We start from the raw sequence: 22289 nt of genomic DNA on the forward strand, positions 1-22289 counted from the left end.
ATACGAAAAATATGGCACAAAGCACCCACGCTTTTATCACAATAATACTAGTATTTTTTGTTCATAATTATTTTAAAAATTATTTTTAACTTTTTAGTTCGATGTACTTTAAAAGCGTGTTTTTTTAGTTTTTTAAACTATATTTATTTTTTACTTTTTAGTTTCATGTTATGATAGTAGTTACTATCAATATCATGGTTGTTACGGGTAACGGGAAATCAGGGTTCGATTCTGGGGAGGGAGTCTGAGAAACGGCTACCACATCCAAGGAAAGCAGCAGGCGCGTAAATTACTCACTCCCGGAACGTGGAGGTAGTGACGAAAAATGACGATACGGAAATCATCCCTCGTAATCGGAATGAATACTTTATATCTCTTAATTAGAATAAATCGTGTTAATATATTAATTTTAATAGTAATTAGAATATATATATTTATACAAATAATGCGACTTAACTACGTAAAAGTATCATGCACTAAGTATAGCTGTGTTTTATGGCCGGGCGGGTCGGACTAACGTTATACCCGAGGTATAAACGGCGGTAGGAATATATATATATATACGTAAGGCGCATTAGACGCGGGCGTTATTGGTCAGTCAAAATAAAAATTTGTTTACATATATATAATATTGATGACAAGCACGCGTGTACGGGTACGATAACTAAAAATAAATTTTTATAGGAATAGTGTACCGTCGTATTGTGAGCGAGGCGTGGGGAGGGGTGAATGCGTATAACAGTCTAGTCTAGACAACGGAATATGCGATAACGCGTGGCGTTTGGAGAGTTACAAACTTACAAACAACAAACAACAAACAACAACAAACATACACGTGAAACTAATAAAAGCGTGTTAAAAAAAAAATAGATAAATTTTCATTTCGTTGGCAGAGTACCTTAACATTTGTAATTATTCAGGAAGAAGAAAAAAACATCACTTTTATACAGCTGACAATGGAAATTAATTTTTTAATTCTCCATTATTTAAATAAAATAAAACTGTTTTTAATTAAGACACGCTGAGAATTTTTCAATATTCTAACTATGTACACCTTCAAAAAAAAATTTCAAAATGATGACGAGTAGAATGTAATATAAGCATTTAGTCTGTGTAAAAAATAATTCAATTTTTTAAGGTATTATTAAATCATTCCTTAATGTAGTTGTTCCATTTCCGGGCAATTAAAATATAATAATTAAATGATTGATCTAAATTTATCAACTAAATTATTTAAATTAAAATAATACTAATTAATAAAATTACGTATACTTATAAATATTTTTCATCTTCTACAAACTTTTAAATTTTTTTTCAAATCGAATTGGTAAACAGCATGTGTTATATCGATTAGACACCTCGTGTATCTTCGTGAAATGCTCCCTGGGGTTAGATTAATTTAGAGATAACATTACTAAGAATCTCTATTTCAAAAGTGATACATCGGATGTTTTTCGGTCGATCTTACCATTCACCTAAATAATTTATGTTTGTGCCAAATTTTAGCACAATACAAAAAATATTGTTCCCAAAATGCCTGAAGCCCCATGTTTCATTTCATCGAGTTACACTAACATTTAACAAGTTATTCCTTTCAAAATAATTTTTAACCTTGATAATTATGTCATTGATAAAACACGGTGTATTACATAGATATCAAAAACATTTAAAAATTATAACAAAGCTTAGGATTATCATGTTAATCAACTAGATTTTTATTGAAATATTATAATGTAGGTAGTTGGTATAAAATACTGCATTAAGTATTTTATAGAAAAAAACAATTAAATAACTAGCATAGACTTGTTAAGATAGGTTATAATGATTTTTATTGGCAAAAAATGTATTATTTATAATTATTGAATAGTTGAAAGAAAAGCCTATTAAGTGTTTAATTTAAAATAATAGTATAAAAGTATATAAACGGTTGTGATTATAATATGTATGGGTACTATCAGGGTTATTCGGTCTATGGGTTTAAAACAGCGAAGACAAGTAGATATAAAAATAATAAATGTAATACCTCTCTTTGCTGAGGTGTAATAAAATATAGTCTGATTGGTACCTAATAATATGCACAAGGGCAACGAAACGGCAAGCTAGTTCACGAATAACCATGTAACATGACTATGTACCTTAATCAACCAGTCTAATATAATATTCTACAATGTTAATATAATGACTGATCTATTGCTTTGGCGTTCTCTACTCAGATTTATTAATTCTAAATAATTGGGATAATATAAATTAACTAACTTCGTATTTTGTAGCTATAATTTGCAATTCAGAGATAATTCGACAAACTTTTTGATATATAGAGGTATCAAATTCGTACCTCGTCACAAAATAATAAGTTAAAATAAATTATTTTCGTATGTAGGTAAACAACATGCATAAAGTGATAGCCGACAACAACACGGGGTCGTGGCTGATAATTGTTTTCTTTATTTGAATTCAGCGAAAGCGAACTTTGTCTGAAATGATTTCAGTGCTTTTTATAATATGTGATAGTACCTCCAATCCAGAAATATTGTTGTCAGCACTTTTAGTTTATTGTATTTAATTACACATTACATGATTATTATATTGAGATAACACAATTAACAATGGATAAATTGACATACATGTAAATAATAAGAAATTTTGTTGAACAGTGTACACTGTACAGGGTGATCGAAATCTGGTAAGACACTCATTTTCTCAGAAAATAATGAGAATTTTAAATTTTATTATTGAGAAAAAATATCAAGTTTAAAAAACTCTACAATAGTATGTAGTCAAACCATTATTTTTTTCGTCCCTTCAAGAATAAAATCCCTTATTTATAGTTTTCTTAAATGGAAACCCATATTTTTAACTTTATAATATGATAAAAAACATAATTACAAACAATTTTTTTTATTCGATTAACCGGTCGTCCGTTACAGCTTGTTAAAGTTAAGTGATTTTAGGCCAAATTTCTATTGTTATTTTACTGTATTAAATACAGAAGTAATTATTTTTATTTGCTGTTGCATAAACCAAATTTTATTGATCAAGTTATGACAGGTAAATTAGAAATAAAAATTTATTACTCACTAAATGAGTGATAAATAATAGATTCAAACCGGGTTTTAGGTGTATTATTAATAGCTAAATCTATGGTTTTGTAAGACTAAAAGTTCTAACAAAATTACCGGTTGCACTACCACCGATATTATGAAACGTAATAAATGACAATATTTTTTCTGGTAGTCAAAATCTTTAAACAATTATAAAACGTAAACGGTTGTTGTTCGGATAAAAAAAAGTATAAGAATAAAATTGTTTGTAATTTTTTTTTCTATTATATTATTAAATCAAAAATAGTGGTTCCCATTTAAAAAAATTATAAATAAACATGTTTATCCCTGAAGGGATAAAAAAAAAATTCATTTAACTTTATATTATTGTAGAGTTTTATAAACTTAATAATTTTTCTTTTTACAAAAATTTTAAGTTCTCAATAGTTTCTGAGAAAATAAGTGTCTTATCAGATTTCGATCACTCTGTATATGTCATGTCAGATAAGTTATTTGTTTGTTTTCAAGTAATATAAAATACAAATTATAAATTTTTCATTGATAAATATGAGTTGCGTAATATAAAGCGTTGGGCATATTACGAAATTAGTCTACAATTTTTTAGGAATTTCGTAAGTTAATATTTACAGTAAAATATTTCTAAAATCATTAAGTTTGTGTTAAAATTCTACAAAAATCATGTTTATAACATAAAATTATGTCATTTATTGTTTTAAGATAAACATAAATTTATAAAATGCACTACACACAAACATCAAAAACGAATTAATACTAAATTAAACTAATAATTGAATCATAAGAAATATTTCACTTTATTAAAATATTAATTGAAAAAAAATTTCAATGAAAAATTATAATTCACTTGTAGTCGCAATTGACCACCTCATCTTTTATTTTTGTGAATAACAAAATTTAAACGAATAAAAACAATTTCCCGAAATAAAAATATGCTTTTGAATATATTTCAATATTTAATAAGAATTAAAGTAAAAATAACTGATTAATCTTGATAAACCCGAACTTTATAAAAGTAATGTAAAGGAAAGTATAACAAATAAAATTAAAGGTTTTATGAAAAATAAAAAATAAATAAATATTAAATAGTATTTTTATTTATACTAATTTAAAAGATCCATTCATTTTGTTTATTCTTAAGCCTAAGTTTTTATATTTCTTTATAAACCGGTTAGGCATCCGAAAAATGTGTATAAAAAAACGTAATAGTTAAATATATTATAGGTCCTGAGTAAAAATTAATGAAAACTTATCACAAATATTTAAAATAATAAAGAATAAATTATTTATAGAACGAGATTATTGGTATGAAGAAGCTAGATTGGCATTGAAAAAAAGATTAACTGGTTATGAAGGACAAATGGGTCGAGCTAAAAATGTAATTTTTTTGGTTGGAGATGGTATGGGATCTTCAACATTAACTGCTTCTAGAATTTTCAAAGGACAACGTAAAGGTAATCAAGGAGAAGATGAAGATTTATTATGGGATACATTTCCTGCAGTTGCTATGTCAAAGGTACGTTTTCATATTACTGTTATTAATCAAAATTTTTTGACCGTAAGAGCAAATTTAATCATTTGTACAGTCTTATATTTTACAATAGTCGCCACTTAGTAATATCTCATTTAAATAAAATTATTTATTACAATAATTCTACTGATTTGTGACAAAAAGTTTTTATTTTATTTTTATTTTACCAAAATCTTTATAAAACGTTTTAATTATATTTAAATATTAATTGTTAGACTTTTAATATAATATAATATATTAAAAAAATATATTTATATTTAAAATCATGCTCAACCTAATAACTAGGTAAGGATTTTAGAATACTTGAATAGGTAGTTCCGAAAAAATTCGAATTAGTGTCTAATAATTTTATACGATTCGATCAAGTAGAAAAATTTGTTTTCGAATGTTTAACAAAGGAATTATCTGTTGTTCTTCCTTTTTTTTCTTAGTTTGTTATCATTGGAGAGATATTAAGAACTATATAAGGTATATCATATACCTCATTATGTCCCACTTTATTTATTTTTGTGTGATATAGTGACAACTATATTTTATCTGATGATATACTGTCTACATTCCTGAAATGTTTCACCAGACACTCAATGCATATAGAATAATGGTTTTCAATTACATATAAATTCTTAGTATTAACAGATATTCTCAAACAATTTTATATGAATAATTAATTAATATATCTTCTGTGTGTATTGATTAAACAAACTCAAATTATTTATTTTATTTATTAATAATTAAACAAAATATTTATAACACTTTTAAATGGAAAAAAATTTAGGTTAAAGTATATTTGTGAAATTTTTTTTTTTTTTCCAAAAAACAAGTCGTGTATAACATTTAATAAAAATGCTAAATTGAACAAAAATTCATCATTATATAGAGTAAACCACAATGTTTTGACAAATATAATAATTTTTGATCAAACAAATATTTTGAGTTATCATTTTTTAAATAATTTTTACAATTTTGGTTGGACAGGTTATAAGCATTTTTTTTTATTTTTTATCTCTCATAAAAAAAAAAGTTATTATTTTTTCAAAATTTCAAAATAACTATTTTTTAGTCCTTAATTTTATAAAATTTTAATGGTTTGATTACAATAATAGAATAATAATTACTATATTTGAACTACAAGCTTTTAATCCATTGAGTGAGTATAAATTGTAGGTGGAGTATAAATTTTGAAAAAAAAAAAAAATGTATTTATATACTTTTTCTTATAAGTTACAAAAGCGAGTTTTTTTTGCATTAGCACTTAACATATATAAGACATTTCACATCTTGAAGCTACTAAAATCACTAAATTTTATTATATTGTACGGTTATATCATTACAGACTAATATATATTATTAAATTAAAATCTGTTTTTTTTTTTACTTGAATCCTGGTGTGGGAATTTGTAAATCTCTTTTTATTTGCTGTGACCTAATGGTGTCACGTAGGAATTTTCTATTTTCCGTCCATAACTGTAAAAATTATTTTAAGTATTTACTAGATCAAAAGTTATTAGATTTGTCAAAATACATCGTGGAACGCCCTATATAGTAACAATTAAGATGGAAATGTTTGCATTGTAGTTACTTGATTAGTCGTGTACAATTTTAACTTTCCATACAACATAATTATTTTATGATTTTAATCTTCATATTGATCATATATAATTGACAAATACTTAGTTTTTTGAAATATGTCAAAGAACACTAACTCATTTAGCTTGATTATATGTTTCTATGTTTTTAAAACTTTTTTTTATTTATATTCNTAAATCTCTTTTTATTTGCTGTGACCTAATGGTGTCACGTAGGAATTTTCTATTTTCCGTCCATAACTGTAAAAATTATTTTAAGTATTTACTAGATCAAAAGTTATTAGATTTGTCAAAATACATCGTGGAACGCCCTATATAGTAACAATTAAGATGGAAATGTTTGCATTGTAGTTACTTGATTAGTCGTGTACAATTTTAACTTTCCATACAACATAATTATTTTATGATTTTAATCTTCATATTGATCATATATAATTGACAAATACTTAGTTTTTTGAAATATGTCAAAGAACACTAACTCATTTAGCTTGATTATATGTTTCTATGTTTTTAAAACTTTTTTTTATTTTTAAGTGTTAAAAATATTATTATAAAAAATATAAAAATGATNTCTATGTTTTTAAAACTTTTTTTTATTTATATTCTATCAATATCTCTTTAGAAAAATTTTTTTGTACACCTAATCATTTATTTAATTATGTGTTATTTAATTAATATCTGTCGTATCCCGGCTTGGCCTGACCGTTGATACGAACACACAATTTAATAATCAATCTTTACGTAAAATGCATTCCAGGCTCTTCCTAAATCCTTTCATCGGGTATCTTTGATCAGCCTATTCTCTCAAACTAAACAGCTGCTAAAGGGTTAGCCTTCAGACCCGTCAGCATGATCAAGATCAAAAGTAGATGACTGGCGGATAATTCTTAGTTATTCACCGGCACAACTACTTTCTCTCTTTATCGACTGAAGGGTAGTTCAGCTCAGAGACTAGTCAGCTTGCACACTAGTTATTAAAAATGTTGATTATTAAGATTATTGAGCACTCCCAACTTAATTTTAGCCGCATACACACAACAATTAAAAATAATGGAATTAGAATAAAAATTTTGTATAATACTTAAAAATTACTATATTTTTAAAATCAATTATAACATACAGAAAATAATTAACTAATATTATTAACCCTTAAACAGTCGCGTGGGGGTCTAGCATACCCCCACATAAATATAAACGGATGTATTATATTGCATAAAAGGTGTACATAGATATAAATTTAGAAGATGGTTTTTATAGTAATATTAAATCAATTTTCATAAATAAATCCCTTCGAAAAAAAAATGTATGACTTAAAATATCCATCAAAGTTGAAATGGGTCATATTGACCCCCACGCGACTTGTAACGTTATAATTTTTTTTTGGAATTGTATTTTTTTCAAAATATCGTTTTATCGTAAATGCAATGTTATAATTGATATAATATTGTGGAATTGGGATTATGTGGATCTGCCACCGAATGTGCAATTAGGTTTTAAAAATAAATAATCTATTGAGAATTTCCACTACTCGATGATACGGCACAAATACGAACAAAACATGTAATAAATACATCGCGTCTCAATGTGGACACATTGATTATTGGTAATCGATGTGCTACTATGAACGAATAATTGTATATACTCGTGTCATAATAATTAAATGTATTGTAATATTAATAATAAAAAAATTCAATTAAGAAAAATGATTATATAAATGTAAATACACATAAAACTAATAAATATAAGCCGTGTTTGAGCTCAAAGAAATACAAGAAAAATTAATAAAAATACATTTTGTAATAGTAAAAGCTTTTATTTACCGTCCTAAAAATAAGATTTTGCAGTTAAAATAATTTTTTTACAAACCAAAATTTTTTAATGAAATTTTGAAAATTAAGTTTTTTTTTTTTCGTAATATAATTTTTAGTAATGCACATAATTTTGTCATTTATTTATTTTTTAATTTTAATTTTTTAATTTTTATCGATATTTATATATCATATGCTAACAAATAATGTCTTTGAATTAAAAAAAATGAACTTTTTTATACATATTTTATACTTTTTTAGAAATGGGGTCTAATAGATTCCCACGCGACTATGAACGTTAAAAATAGGTACGCGCCTGCTTAAGGGTTAATAAACAACTTACATTTGTGAGTACCCCTGACTGAGATATTCGTAGTCAAACCTTCAATCATCATTTTATGAATTTTTATCCTCTTATATAGTATCTAAACCTTACTCGTAATGCTATTATTATTTGCTGATCCTGTTGTTTCTTTAATTTGATGAGTTTGTGTTTTATAAATGTTAGTTTTTTAATGAATTTACTAACATTTTGCAGGTTTTATTACACATCCTTGTTCGACATAAAGAGTAATTAAATTTGAATACTTACGAAATAAAATTATAAAAATCCAGCACAGGGGGGTCGCGGCACAGTGATGACGTGGCATAGTTGGATCAAGTATAATGATATCTGATAGTGATTAAAATCACTATCAAAAATAAACGCTTCGATGCAAATCTTTAGATAGTGTTTAATTTTAAAAAAATTGGTGTTTTATTCCAAAAGCTACATGATCTACTGGTTCCTTATTAATATCTCGATTAAGATAAAATATGTCGAATAAAAAAGGGTTTATTAAAAAATATTATTTCTCATAAAAAAATTGTGTGGATACATACACTTTTCAATAAGTTATAGCATTATAAAGTTAAATATAATGTAAAATACAAAATCGAAAATTTTCACACAAAACTAGCATTCGGTAGCCATTTTCACTGTGAACATAAAATAAAGTCCGAAATTTTTTTTTTTCATGATAAAGTATATTACATTAGCTTTAATTTAAGATATATAAAAAGTGTCAGACCTTCCGGAACATTTTCAAAAGTTAAGTTGAAAAAGTTAATTTTTTGTGAAAAAGTTGTCTTTTTAAATTCCCCCCTGTGGGCAAATAAAGGGTCAAATTTACAAAAAAAATATATCAAATGATAGGTAATGATATCATGCATCTATAAAAAAAAAATTATATTGATATGTTCATTTTTGAAAAAGTTACGGCACATTTTAGTAAAAAAAATTGAAAAAATGTCGAAAATTAGCGATTTTTAAATTTGTAATTTTTTTGAAGGTTTCCCCCATTTACGGGGAACGGGGGAATTTTTTTAATTTTTTAAGGGTAATGTCTTCAACTAGATACGAGTTGTGATCTTTTGACGTATCGTTGAAAGAAATCCGTTCGGTGAGAGGTGAGAAAAAGTGGTAACAGACACAAAAAAATAACACATCATAGTAAAACCAATACCTTCTCAGCTTCGCATCGAAGCTAATATAGATTATTTACTTGACATAAATGATATAAATATTACAACATGAAATATTGTAATAATACAAAAAATAATCATGGTATGTGGGTTTATATGTGTGTTGTATATACAGGGTGTTCAGTAAGTCAGGAAACGGGTATCTATTGTTCTCATTGTTACAAACAATGAGAACAATAGAAACCCGTTTCCTGACTTACTGAACACCCTGTATATTGACCAAGTTTGGGTATGTTTGGGGATTTGGTCAATTGGTGAGCAATGAGGTTCTATCGGGGTTGTAGAGTCCGAGGGTTTAGAACAATAAACACAGTAGATATAAAAAGAAATAATTAAGGTTCATCTTATAGAGATATTATAAATGACCCAACTGGTAAGTACCTGTAATAATACACTGAGGCAACGAAGAAGCGGTGGCCATCTCACGAATACCATGTAATGTAATTATGTATAAAGTACGAACTAGTCAGTAATAATTAATTGAAGTTTAAAGATTAATAAATATTTGATCTATTGCTTTATCGTTCTTTACTCAGACTATAAATTCTAAATAATCGGGTTATAAGTTAATATAAGTATTGACTTTTATTGAATTGAAATCTTACCTGATAATTTTTCTTTGTTCTTATAATAACTTTTAATAATATCAAGTAATAGTGAAATAATACAAACTCAAATTTTTTAATTTATAAATTAACACGTGAGAATTTCGACAATGATTATTACGAACTTTACGTTTCGACGTCAAAAGAGCGATTATAACAGTTCTTTGTATATTTGGAGACAGACTCCCTCAAGCCCTCAGCAGTGACTGAAAAGGATTACACTGCCTTTTATAGTATTTTGTATCCCCAAACAATCATCATTGTGTCATTCTTGTAATGTTATCGTTTATTGATATGTAAGTATAAAATATGAAATATATAAATTAATACATATGGATAATATACAAATTATTTTTATACATGGTGTTCAGTAAGTCAGGAAACGGGTTTCTATTGTTCTCATTGTTTGTAACAATGAGAACAATAGAAACCCGTTTCCTGACTTACTGAACACCCTGTATAACGTTAATATAGTTTGTTTTTTCATTTAAGACTAGGGTTGACACATTATGTTTATTTATTAAGATATGTGTAAAAAGAGCCGACAAGTATAATTTATAAATTTATTTAAGAGTGATTTTTAAAGGTGACTATTAATTGACTCATGACTGAATCGTATAATATAATAAAATTAAACGACAGTATGCGTTTGTAAAATATTTCCCTATGTTATTTATTTAAAAACAATCATGTTGTTTTAAGCATATAAATATATTTTATAAATAAAAGTGTTAATAATTTCATTAATGAAAAGATTAAATATAAAACTATTATTGTGGACACGAGTAGCCTACTGTTATTTCATATTTCGATAGTGATGAGTGTATTATGACAATATCAAATAAGATTATGATGAAGTAGATAGTTGTAGTTTTTTCATCATCACATAGTAAGTTTTTACTATCAAATAAATAAAGAATTTAAATTTATTTTCACTGAGCAGCTAATTTATTACACATAACAAGTCAGCTATAGAAAATTTTATTAAGATATTTTACTGTTTTAAAAGCCATTTTACGCTAAAATGGTTATAAATTATTTAAAAAATATAAAATCCACTGAAGCAGAAGTAAATACTTAATACAAATGTAGTTTTGGTCGTGTTCATAAAATAATTTCGTCTTTATTTTCAAGCTCTTAAAAAATATTCAAAAAGGTAAATATTTCAGATCGTTATAACGTTAATATTTTTTAAATGAAAAATTTATTATAGTTTTAAGGAGAAAAGAGAGATAATAGAATTATTTGTTATATTAATTAAGTATTTGGTGTAATGGTAAAGTTTAGATAAGATATTGTAAAGTAAGACAAGTATTATAATGGGCTACAATAGCGGATGGGATTTTTATGTTTGATTTGTGGTGTCACCATGCATCGGAAGTGTGATAAGAAATAATATTGGTAATTTGGTTATGTTTTTCTATGAACAAATTTTTCTTCTTTTCTCTAATATAATTAGAGAAAAATTAAAAAGTAACAATATGAATTTCATGATGAATCAAATGGAAATATTAATGAACTTTGTTTGAGAAATCAGTGAACAATCGCGCAAGAATATCAACTATATTCGAACTCCTAAACCAATGAACACGACTAAATGCCACGGAATTAAGGTCAGAAATTAAACAACTACTAATCATACACAGCTCATTCACATACTATATAGCAACTAAAAATGAATATGTTTATTTATTTATATGAATACTCGTATAAGTTTTATTATTGTCTAACACAGAAAACTATAATTTGCTTCTAATGTTAACAAATTGTAGTCAAACCAATCTTTTTATGTGTAAAAAAACAATTACCATTTCATTGGAATACCTAAAATTTCTGAAAAGAAAAAATGTATTTTTGACTGGTCAATAATAACTTTTACCAGTATTTAGCCAGTAATAGACAGTATTTCGTAAGTCATTAAGATTTTAATATAGACTAGATGTAAAGGCTAGATATTTTTAAGTTATATTAGAATTTATTATTAGGTAAAAAAGTCTAAAGAGGATATTTATGTGTTCTTTCTCCAATATGCGAGTAATATAAACTTAGAATTGAGAACAGAAGGATATTATATACATAACTCTCAAAGTTACTGGCTCCAATTACTATTGTTTTTTCCGTAATCTCACAAAATTCAAACAATTGTATTCGTTAGTTACATAGTTTGTCCTAAAGAGGTTCGTATACAAAAACTAAAATGGTACGTTTTGTTCCCTACTAATCTATTTTCTCAAATACCTTAGGTAAATCTTTAGAATTGTTTATCTTAAAACCTAAGAAGAGTATGGTGAATAACTGAAAAAATTATTTAAACTTATACAAAAACATGTATCATCGATTTCGTTTTTTATTAAAAAGTGGAAAATATTATATTAAATTTTATACAATTATTAATTATAACAAATTATACAATTTTATATAATTATTTCATACATTAAGTTATAAACATTACATCGAATGCAAATTAATTTTTTATCTTGTTATAAATAAAAAAGTTTTTTTTTCAATGAAAATCAACAATACAAGCTATGGTATTTCCATCGTGTTAATTATTCATATAAAAAAAAAATTAAAAATTCTGGGAAATCCCTTATTACGTACTAAAATACATTGAATATTTATTATCATGTAAGATAAGCAAACTTTCAAGTGTAATTGAAATTATTTTTTATAGACTGCGTTTAAATAATATTATCATAGTTTTATTTTTTTTTAAGACTTAATATTTTACTTATTATAATAAAGTACTGAATTTTATTAATTAAAAGCAACAAAATAAGATATTGTAGTGTGCTTCAATGTATTATTATTTTTGACATCTTGTAGTAATATAATATATAACTAAATTATGGTTTATTGTACTAAGGTAGAACTAGATGAATTGTAAGTAAATATAATGATTATTATTATTGGAAAACTACCAATAAGTTCATATGCATTATCTAATGCATAATTCTCCCGATTTGGGCAGTAACTGAATTAGGGACTATAAATGATTTTATTAATATACTAATAAAACTTAGTAATTAACATAGTATTTATTAAATAATATTAAACACATAATATAATGTGCATGAACAAATTAAAAAAAAATAATGATACGAAATATAATTGTTTACCTATTATCCTAATATTTTTTTGACGATTATATTTATATATAGTTAAGGAAAACCCATAAAATGTAAGTTCATTGAGCTAAATTGCTTAACTTGAAATTTTTTAATAAAATTATGTTAATTTTTTATGCTTAAATATTTTTCTAAGAGATAAAATTAATTTATTTTTAATTCATTAAACTATCTAAGTAGTTATAGATGTTTTACCCTAGTCAAATGTTTTTGTTTTGTCACCATAGTTTATACCACCACAACAGCTAAAGATTTTTTGCTATAGTCATTTTGTTTTATCGAAGTGTCACCCCTTATTTGTATTTCCCATCTTTTCAACCTTTCATTTTGCCAAACACCTCTCATGTAAGACTGTCAAGTCAGCCGGAATTTATTATATCCAGTAGACCGTTTTTTGATTTTTTTTTAACTGTTAACACCCTCTCATATTATTTTTCAGTAAAATAAATAGTTATCCTAAAATATGACTTTACTTTTAATATTATTTATTTTGGTGTACTCAAGATCGACAATTATCGAAGTATCATCGAAGTGAACAGTGAGATCTAAAATTCTGGATCTCCACTGTCTTTGATGACTTTAATTTATAGTTAAATATAAAAAATATTTTTATTATATCTGTACAAATAAATATTTATAGAAAATAAAATTTGATAACAATATTTTTACTTTCACACTTTATTTAAATGTATTACCTTCGTAAAAAATTATTTACTTAATCATTTTTGTTTTTTAGTGGAAAAGGGGGGACAGAGAAAGTTAAAAAATAAAATTCCTTTGTCCTCGTTGAGCATCTTGAGCACAACCTGTAAAAAAATGTTCGGAAAACTTCTATGACATCATGAATTGTGTCCGTTTGACGATTCAGAAATAACAACGAATCAAATAAATGTCTATAATAAATACTCTTCTTCTTCTTTTTCCTCGCCTTAATCCCAACTACTTGGGGTCGGTCACCCTTATCCTAAACTTCCACTTGACACGATCTCCCACATCCTCTACGCTCACATCAGATGTCCTCATATCGCATTCAATAACACCTTTCCATCTCTTTTTTGGTCTTCTTCTATCTCGTCTTCCTTCAACCTTCATTTCTAATATATACTATTTATTATAAAAATACAACGTGGTATCAATATCACGGTGTTAATAAAAAAAAATAAGTAATACCCCTTTATGAGATAAGGGGTAGACCAAAAGACTATTTGACTACAAAATAGAAAAATAAATAAAAACCAGCACAGTGGAGACGTAACATAGTTGAGTCCAGTATAGATGATATCTGACAGTTATAACTAATAGTTAAAATCACTATCATAATAGTGGTAACAGACACAAAAAAACACATCATAGTAAAATTAATACCTTCTCAGCTTCACATCGAAGCTAATACTATCTAAAAATAATCTTTGTTTTTATATAAATATTTTATATGAATGTATTTGTCAGACTTTTATGAACTTAAAAGAAAATAAACTAATTTTACTTCCTAAAGTCTAAGAAAACTAATTATTTAGCTTACAATATAATATTAATAAAATAAAAATTTTCCCTTGAGGTATTTTAACTACAAAATATAATTTTTCAACATTATTAAATATTAGTATAATATATTTTTTAACAATGGTGCATATTTAAAAAAGATATTATATGTTTTATATTCTAATTAAAGGTAACATACCTTTAAATATTTTACTTTTATTTTTGTATAATATTTTAAAAAATAATAAAATTATAAGCTTAATAAGTGTTTTGATTTTAGTTTCCGCCAAAGTATCTTACGAAAATTAATTTATAGTTAAATAATATAGAATCATCTATTTTATTTTGTCTCACCCGTTAAATTTTATTGTTTTTTAGTTACTATTCTTATTGATTGGTGGGAATAGTTTTGAAAGATTTATCCATTGTAATAGTTTTCATAAACATGAAAGAGAACATCTTTTATATATTACACATGAACATGTAGTATTTAAAACAATTGATTTTTGAAACTTGATACTGCTATTGTATTCCTCTTATATTAGAAATAAAAAAGAATAGAGAAAGGAATTAGTATAAACTTCATTTTATCAATTATTCCTTTTATATTATAGTAAAATTAATATAAGAAACATAATTTTGTTTAGTTGGATTAGGTATATTTTTGTACTTAAAAAGGCAATTCGACATTTTTTAAGGAGAGCTTATAGTAAACATAATTTTGATCATTAAATATATTTTTTAATAGTTTTCGATAAAATTACTTAAAAAGAGATTTTGATATTTATAAATTTTTAAATTACTGATTTTTAAAATTAAAGGAACCAGTGTCTAATTGGACTTAATTATCCAGTAGAATATCTTAACTTTTTTTTAAAAAATTTCGAAGTTCAGATAATTGAGTATTTAACGTAAATATTTGAGATGTTGTAACACTAGTATTCGAAATTTTAATTGATATCAACTAAATTGAACTACAAAATTATACTAATTTTAATACTAATGAATTTAGTAATAAAATGATTGAGTATTTTGTCCTTTTAATTTATTTCAAATTATACAGATTAGTTATGCTCTGTTACTTTCAACTGATTTTTGCCGGCTTATTTTTTAGTCTGAAGAAATAATACAAAATCCCAATTGATTAGCCTTCAAGTTAATAAACTAACTAAAAAGTAATATATTTTAAAATTTGTTTTATATTTCATCATTTTAAACTAAAATTTACTTATATCAATTAATAAAAACATGTTATCATTTTTATAAATGGTTTCTTCTTAGTGATTTTCATATTTTTTAGTAAATTAATTGTTTGTAGATTGAAATACTTTTTACCTTGTATATGACGGACCTTATTTAATTCAGTGGAGGTGGCAACACGTACCACTGCTAGGAGGCGGTCATGACTCTGGTTAGTTGGGACCGGTAGGCCTGGGCATACCTGCTTGCTAACAGTAAATAGGTCCCCTAACCTAGCCATACCAAGTGAAAGACTTACTAACTTGTCACGGGGTAGTTAGCCGAAAAGTAAAGGACCATTGGGGTTCTCTATGGCACCTTGCGCACCATAGAGTATACAGTCTTATCACAGTATGGATCTCTGCTGTGATGAACTTTTATTTAACGAATTTAGGACGAATAGGGATCCTACGGACAACCTAACGTGAACTGGCGGCTCTTTGCATAACAATCGTCGAACTTGAAAGTCTCAATGCGAACAACGGGACACTTGATGATCTGTCTACTAGCAAAGAGACAGCAACGTCAACAAATACAGACCAGTAGCCGTAAGATCAACTGGGAGCAGTAGATGAAAAAATCGAGGGTCTAAAACTTAGACCTGAGAAACTCAATCTAAAATGTTTATCAAGACAACCGATCTACAGCTGGGTGATCTTAATAGCATGACTAGACATCAAATAAGCACTTTGGCTGTTCTACTGACATTGCTGAAACATCTTTACGCAATGGTGGTATCGGAATTACCATTGTGCAGGAAGTGTAGAGTAGAAGAGGAAGATTCATTTCACATAATGTGCAAATGTGAAGCCTTGTCCACACTAAGATAAAACTACTTGAGTAAACCTTTTCCTGAATAAGAATATATTAAAATCTAATACTCGGAGAGATACTTAATTTCGCCAGAAAGACAGGACTCTTTGGCCATCCACAGTGGGTGACTTCATGGTCCACTCTTATAAAATGATAGGTATAATGTAATAACATTTTGGTGATAACACTTTGATATGTAAACCGAATTAAGACAATTTGGTATGAGGCGTGCACAATGGACCAATAGGTCTGAGTGCATGGACATTATGTCCACCTCACTAATAACTAAATCTAAAATAGCTACCTTGTATATGAAATCAATTTAAAATTATATTATACTTGCTATATAATTATACTTGCATAATGTATAATATACATTGTATATGTGTAAGTATAATTTAACTATTTATGTATGAGGTTCTCAAATTCAAAAAACTTTTGACGTCTGATATCTTTTTGTATTAACAAAATTTTTAAATAATTGAGATGTTTCTTTAAACAATATAACCTAACAGTTGTATAAAACTGATATTACTCATTAAGTTACAAAGAAATGTGTTAAATTCTAGTAGTAATAATTAAACACGAATAAAGTAATTATGGTAGGATATAGTTCGTCTGTAAATTATTCATAATACAATTATATTTTATATGGATTAAAATTATTTTTACGTTAATGAAAATTGTATCTTTGATGATAAATTGTACTAATATCCTTAATATTTAAATTAACCAAACAAACAGTTCTAGTTTTTAAATTAAATTTTATTACAAATTTGTAATATAATCCTTAGTTATTTTGTAAAATTATTTAGTTTAAAATATTTATTTTTCTTAAAGTAGGTCATATAAAAATAATGTATCAAATAATACCAACATATTTTAATTTCTTAAAAAAATATTTCCATAATTAGAATATTTTTTCAAAATTCTTTTAGTTTAAACTGAATATTAAATTTACAAAAGTAAATCAAGAAGTAAGGATTCAAATGCTTTATTTTAATAAAATATTTATTTTGAAGAAATTTTTAGGATATATAGATTATATAAATATCTTTCCACGTTGTTACAGTTCAATTAAAACCAATTTGTACAGCAAGAAATTAGCATTGTAACTCTTATAATGTAGTTCTCTCTGATCACCTCTTTTTTTTTTTTTTTTTGCAAAAAGGTATCATAATCTCGAAATTCCACGGCATTAATATACTGTTTCTTCCCTAAAATATTCCTATTATTTGCAACCAGTTAAAAGCCACGAGGTGAAAATAAAGTTTATAACAATATTGGGCATAATGTAATATCCAAAACTAAGAACTAAATTTTTCGGAATGGTTTCGAAAAGTCAATTTGAAAAACTTCATTAGGCATCAAAGATAGGCATAATAAATACTTAATAAATGGTAATTATATAAAATAATATAAAATCAAGTGTGTATTATCACAGAATAAATTTATAGTCATATTTTAGCATTTTCTACTAAAAAAAATTCCAAAATTTCAATATATCTGTATTCATTTATAATGAATGAAAAAATATAAAGCTTTTTTTTTCATTTGTGTTAATGTCAATGAAAATGGAATGATTATACAAAAAATAAGTTATTATTCTACATTTTATTAAAATCACAAGTTTTTAGATAATATTTTTTATAGATAGTCAAAACTTATTATTATCTTAAGTGTTATATATGCTAAAATAAAAATTAATAGATAATAATTTGATTATCTATTAAATTTTATTCTTTAACCGATCGTTATATTTTTCAAAGAGAATATTATAATTAAGAAAAAAATTTCCACTTTTACTTAAGTTGGAAAATGAAAGTATAGGTGAATGTCAAATAATTAAATTATAATTTAATCAATATTTGAATTTATTCTTTTGTAAATATTTTGAACATTGTAGCTAAGTTACTTAACATTAAATAAACAATCAACTACGAGTCACCAATATTTTCAATATTAATACAAAAATAAATACACTAAAACAATAAACAATACTCTAGCAATTATTAAGCTATAGCATAGAATATCTTGTTTCCGTCGATCACATTTCTGACACACTTTACAAGTTATTTTAAAATATATTTCTGGTAAAACGAGAATAATTTAACTATAACAAAGTTTGCTTTAGAAGCTTACCATTTAAAACAAGTATGAAAAATATATTATTGAATAGCTATATCAGCGTAAGGAACTGTTTGCAACGTTTTATTGAGGACATCTTGAATAATAGCTCCAATGGCTTCTTCGAAAGCTGATTTAAGTTCCTCTAACAGTACAGGCCAATTTTCATTCAAAACTTTGTTCATATTGTTGCCTGAATCGAAAAAATAAAAAAATTATCATAAATAAATCAAAATATGTATAATGTTTTAATAAAAGCTTACCTAATTGCTTGTCGCCATTAAAAAGATTTTCAAAGTTTATAGTTAAATATTTAATATCTACTATTTTTAAATTGATTTTTGGAAACTTAATAAAAGTTTTACCATGTTTTTCATAGGGAGTGGCAGTTAAATCATTCAATTCTAATCTAGGTTCTTCTATAAACATAAAAAAAACATTAAGATAATTCAATAGCATTTTTTAAATTTTAATAAAAAGTAACAACGTAAAATACTTACTAAGGACAATTTTGCAAGGGCCAGTACCAACGATTGGCAAAACGAGTATTTTACCATTGATGGTATACTGACTAATTATTTCAATAGGTTTTTTAAAACTAACTTTTGCGGTTAATTTGTAATTATCTAAGTCAACTTTTAATGAGTCAATAAAAATACTAGAAATTCCATGAATTTTAACATCTTTCATTTTTAAATCGATGCTGACAGCCTTATTAGATCCTTTTCCTTCGGCAATTTCTAATGAAGGAAATTGAAACGGTTCAAGTGGTGGAATCCTAAGTTTTGAATAACCTTTATCCAAATCCGGAATGACAGATTGCAAAGAATTTTTGAAGCATTGATCGAAGTTTGGATCACTTTTTTTGCACAAATTAAATACAAGTTCTATAAAATGAATAATTATTTATTGGTTTCAAAATTAATAGCATGAAAAATTTTATTAATTTAACTTTTAAGTGACAAAATTATTTCTATAGCAAGAAATATTTAGGTAAAATAACAATTAATATCGTAAGAATTAATTTTTTACTCTATAATTTTTAATAACTATTTATTATTAATAAAATAATATTATCCTTACCTAGAGTATGATTGTATAAAAATATTATGTATAATTATGTACTGGTAACTAAGTAATTTTAAATAACTAGTAAATTTTTCTTAAATTTTATTTTTTTTAACGAAATATTTTGTATGATTTTTCATTGCGGTTTATTTTTATGTTTCATTTATTTATTAATTTTATTCGTGTGAGTTCTATTTAATTTTGAATCAGCGACGTGATTATCATGCTAGATAAAGAAAAATAGTTTTTACTATTTTTATAGAATACACTCTAGATTTAGATTAGGTTTATTTTAATTATTATTCAGAAATAAATATCAAAAGTATTTTAATAAAATGTATTATGTTTCAAATCAAACTTGTTGAACAATACAACTTTTTATTGGGTATCAAAATTATAAAGTAGTATTGTTATTATTTGCAAGTACTAAATAACGACAATTGAAAACTTGAGAGGAAATTTAAATTATTCAAAATAGTTATATTATTATAGATTAATATAAATGCCTTAATCTAATATTATGACATTAACGTGACACATTAGTAAATTTGATTGTTAAAAATTAATTTGATTGTTTATAAAAATAATTCAAATTATATCTATAAATTTTTATGGAAAAATTTTTTTTGTAATTTCAGCAACGTAAGATATATTATAAGCTACACAAAAAAAATTGAAGTCTGGTGTCAGAGTTAAAATTCAAAAAATTAGATTTCTTAAACAATGCTAACAAAAAATTTAGTCTGATTAATTAGATGTTTCAGTAAATAATGTTAACTTACGATTTTAAACTTTTTAAGAAAGAAATTTTTTCAAATTATCTATAATATGACTTTTATAAATAATATTTTTTTTATTTATTATCTCTTTAAAAATATTAGTAAAATTTTCATAAATGTAAAATATAAAGTGTATTGAATTATGCTACAATATATATATATACATTGTGGCATTTATAAAAAAAATATTATTTCTTAAGATTGTCCAACTAAACATAATAATTAATCAGTTTTTATCTCTAAAACAATTGTACCTTTATATTTTTTAATTTTTATTATTTTTAATATAAAGCAACGGTAAATTGTTTTCAAAATCGTATACTTAAATATTGAATAAAGTAAACTTACTTTTTGTTGAAGGAGGAGCAGCAATAGCAAAGTTAATTAAGACACAAAATAACACATTATAGACCAACAACGATTTCGCCATATTTTTATTTTGAAAAATTATTTAAAAATTAAATCGATTTTTGGTCAAAAAATTGGAACTAACTGATAAATTTATGGAATAATTTCCACAGATTTAACGTAATTACCAATGTAACTGAATCCGTAGAATATGTGATACCCCACCATCGTGTTTGATTTCCTTTTATACTCAGTCACAAGGTTTACTAGGATATCTCCAAAAACTGGTTTTATCAAACAACGCCATCTTTATGAAAATACTTAAATAGGTTTATCAAAAATAAGTCTAAAAAAGAAAATGAGGGGTTTTTTATATGAATAAAATATTAAATTTTATATGAATATTATATTAATTTATTAAATATTAAATATTTAATTTAAGATATATATAAAAGTGTCAGTAAATCCGGATGTCGAATGAAAAAAGTATATAAATAGTATATATCATAAAAAATTGTATTAGTCCATACATTTTTCAAAAAGTTATAGAAATATAAAGTTAAAAATATAAAATCGAGAATTTTAACACGAAAATATCATTTGGTAACTATTTTCACCGTGAAGACAAAATAAAGTCCAAAATTTTTTTTTCCATAATAAAGTATATTACATTTGCTTTAATTTAAGATATATATAAAAATTTCAAACTTTCTGGATCACTTTCAAAAGTTAATTTTCTGTGAAAAATTTTAAATCTCCCCCTGTGGGCAGGTAAAGGGTCAAATTTATAAAAAAAAATATATCAAATAATAGGTAAGGACATCATGCATCTATAAAAAAAAATTATATTAATTTGATAATTTTTAAAAAAGTTAGTAGTAAAAAAATTTTAAAAATGTCGAAAATTAGCGATTTTTAAATTTGTAACTTTTTTTGAGATTTCCCCCATTTACGGGAAATGAGGGAAATGTTTTCTATTTTTGAGGGTAATGTCTTCAACTAGACACAATTTGTGATATTTTGACGTATCGTTGAAATAAATCGGTTCGGTGAAAGCTGAGAAAAAGTGGTAACAGACACAAAAAAAAAAACACATAGTAAAACCAATACCTTTTTAGCTTCGCATCAAAGCTAAAAGGAGCTCAACTTTTATGTCAGTATTTAAATAACAAAG

The 22289-nt window shown here is 25.1% G+C and overlaps 2 protein-coding genes across 4 annotated transcripts in view; one reads left to right on the forward strand and one right to left on the reverse strand.

Annotated features, from left to right (window-relative positions):
* LOC126903522 (alkaline phosphatase-like) overlaps window positions 1-22289 on the forward strand; it is a 111994-nt gene that overhangs the window by 31575 nt on the left and 58130 nt on the right. For 2 of the 3 annotated variants that reach the window (XM_050681696.1, XM_050681697.1), the window contains exon 2: window positions 4370-4593. In XM_050681696.1, the coding sequence (XP_050537653.1) occupies window positions 4370-4593 (224 nt within the window). Of the gene's footprint in view, window positions 1-4369; window positions 4594-11505; window positions 11745-22289 lie in introns of those variants that run through there. The other variant, XM_050681698.1, reaches the window with a different exon arrangement.
* LOC126903523 (protein takeout-like) lies at window positions 18650-21340 on the reverse strand. The gene is made up of 4 exons (XM_050681699.1): window positions 21116-21340; window positions 19421-19807; window positions 19184-19339; window positions 18650-19113 (listed from the first exon to the last, which is right to left on the reverse strand). The coding sequence occupies exons 1-4, from the start codon at window positions 21195-21197 to the stop codon at window positions 18962-18964; spliced, it is 777 nt and encodes a 258-aa protein (XP_050537656.1). The 5' UTR covers window positions 21198-21340; the 3' UTR covers window positions 18650-18961.

Source organism: Daktulosphaira vitifoliae, unplaced genomic scaffold, assembly GCF_025091365.1.
Source record: "Daktulosphaira vitifoliae isolate Bord-2020 unplaced genomic scaffold, ASM2509136v1 Scaffold_4, whole genome shotgun sequence".
Classification (NCBI taxonomy): domain Eukaryota; kingdom Metazoa; phylum Arthropoda; class Insecta; order Hemiptera; family Phylloxeridae; genus Daktulosphaira; species Daktulosphaira vitifoliae.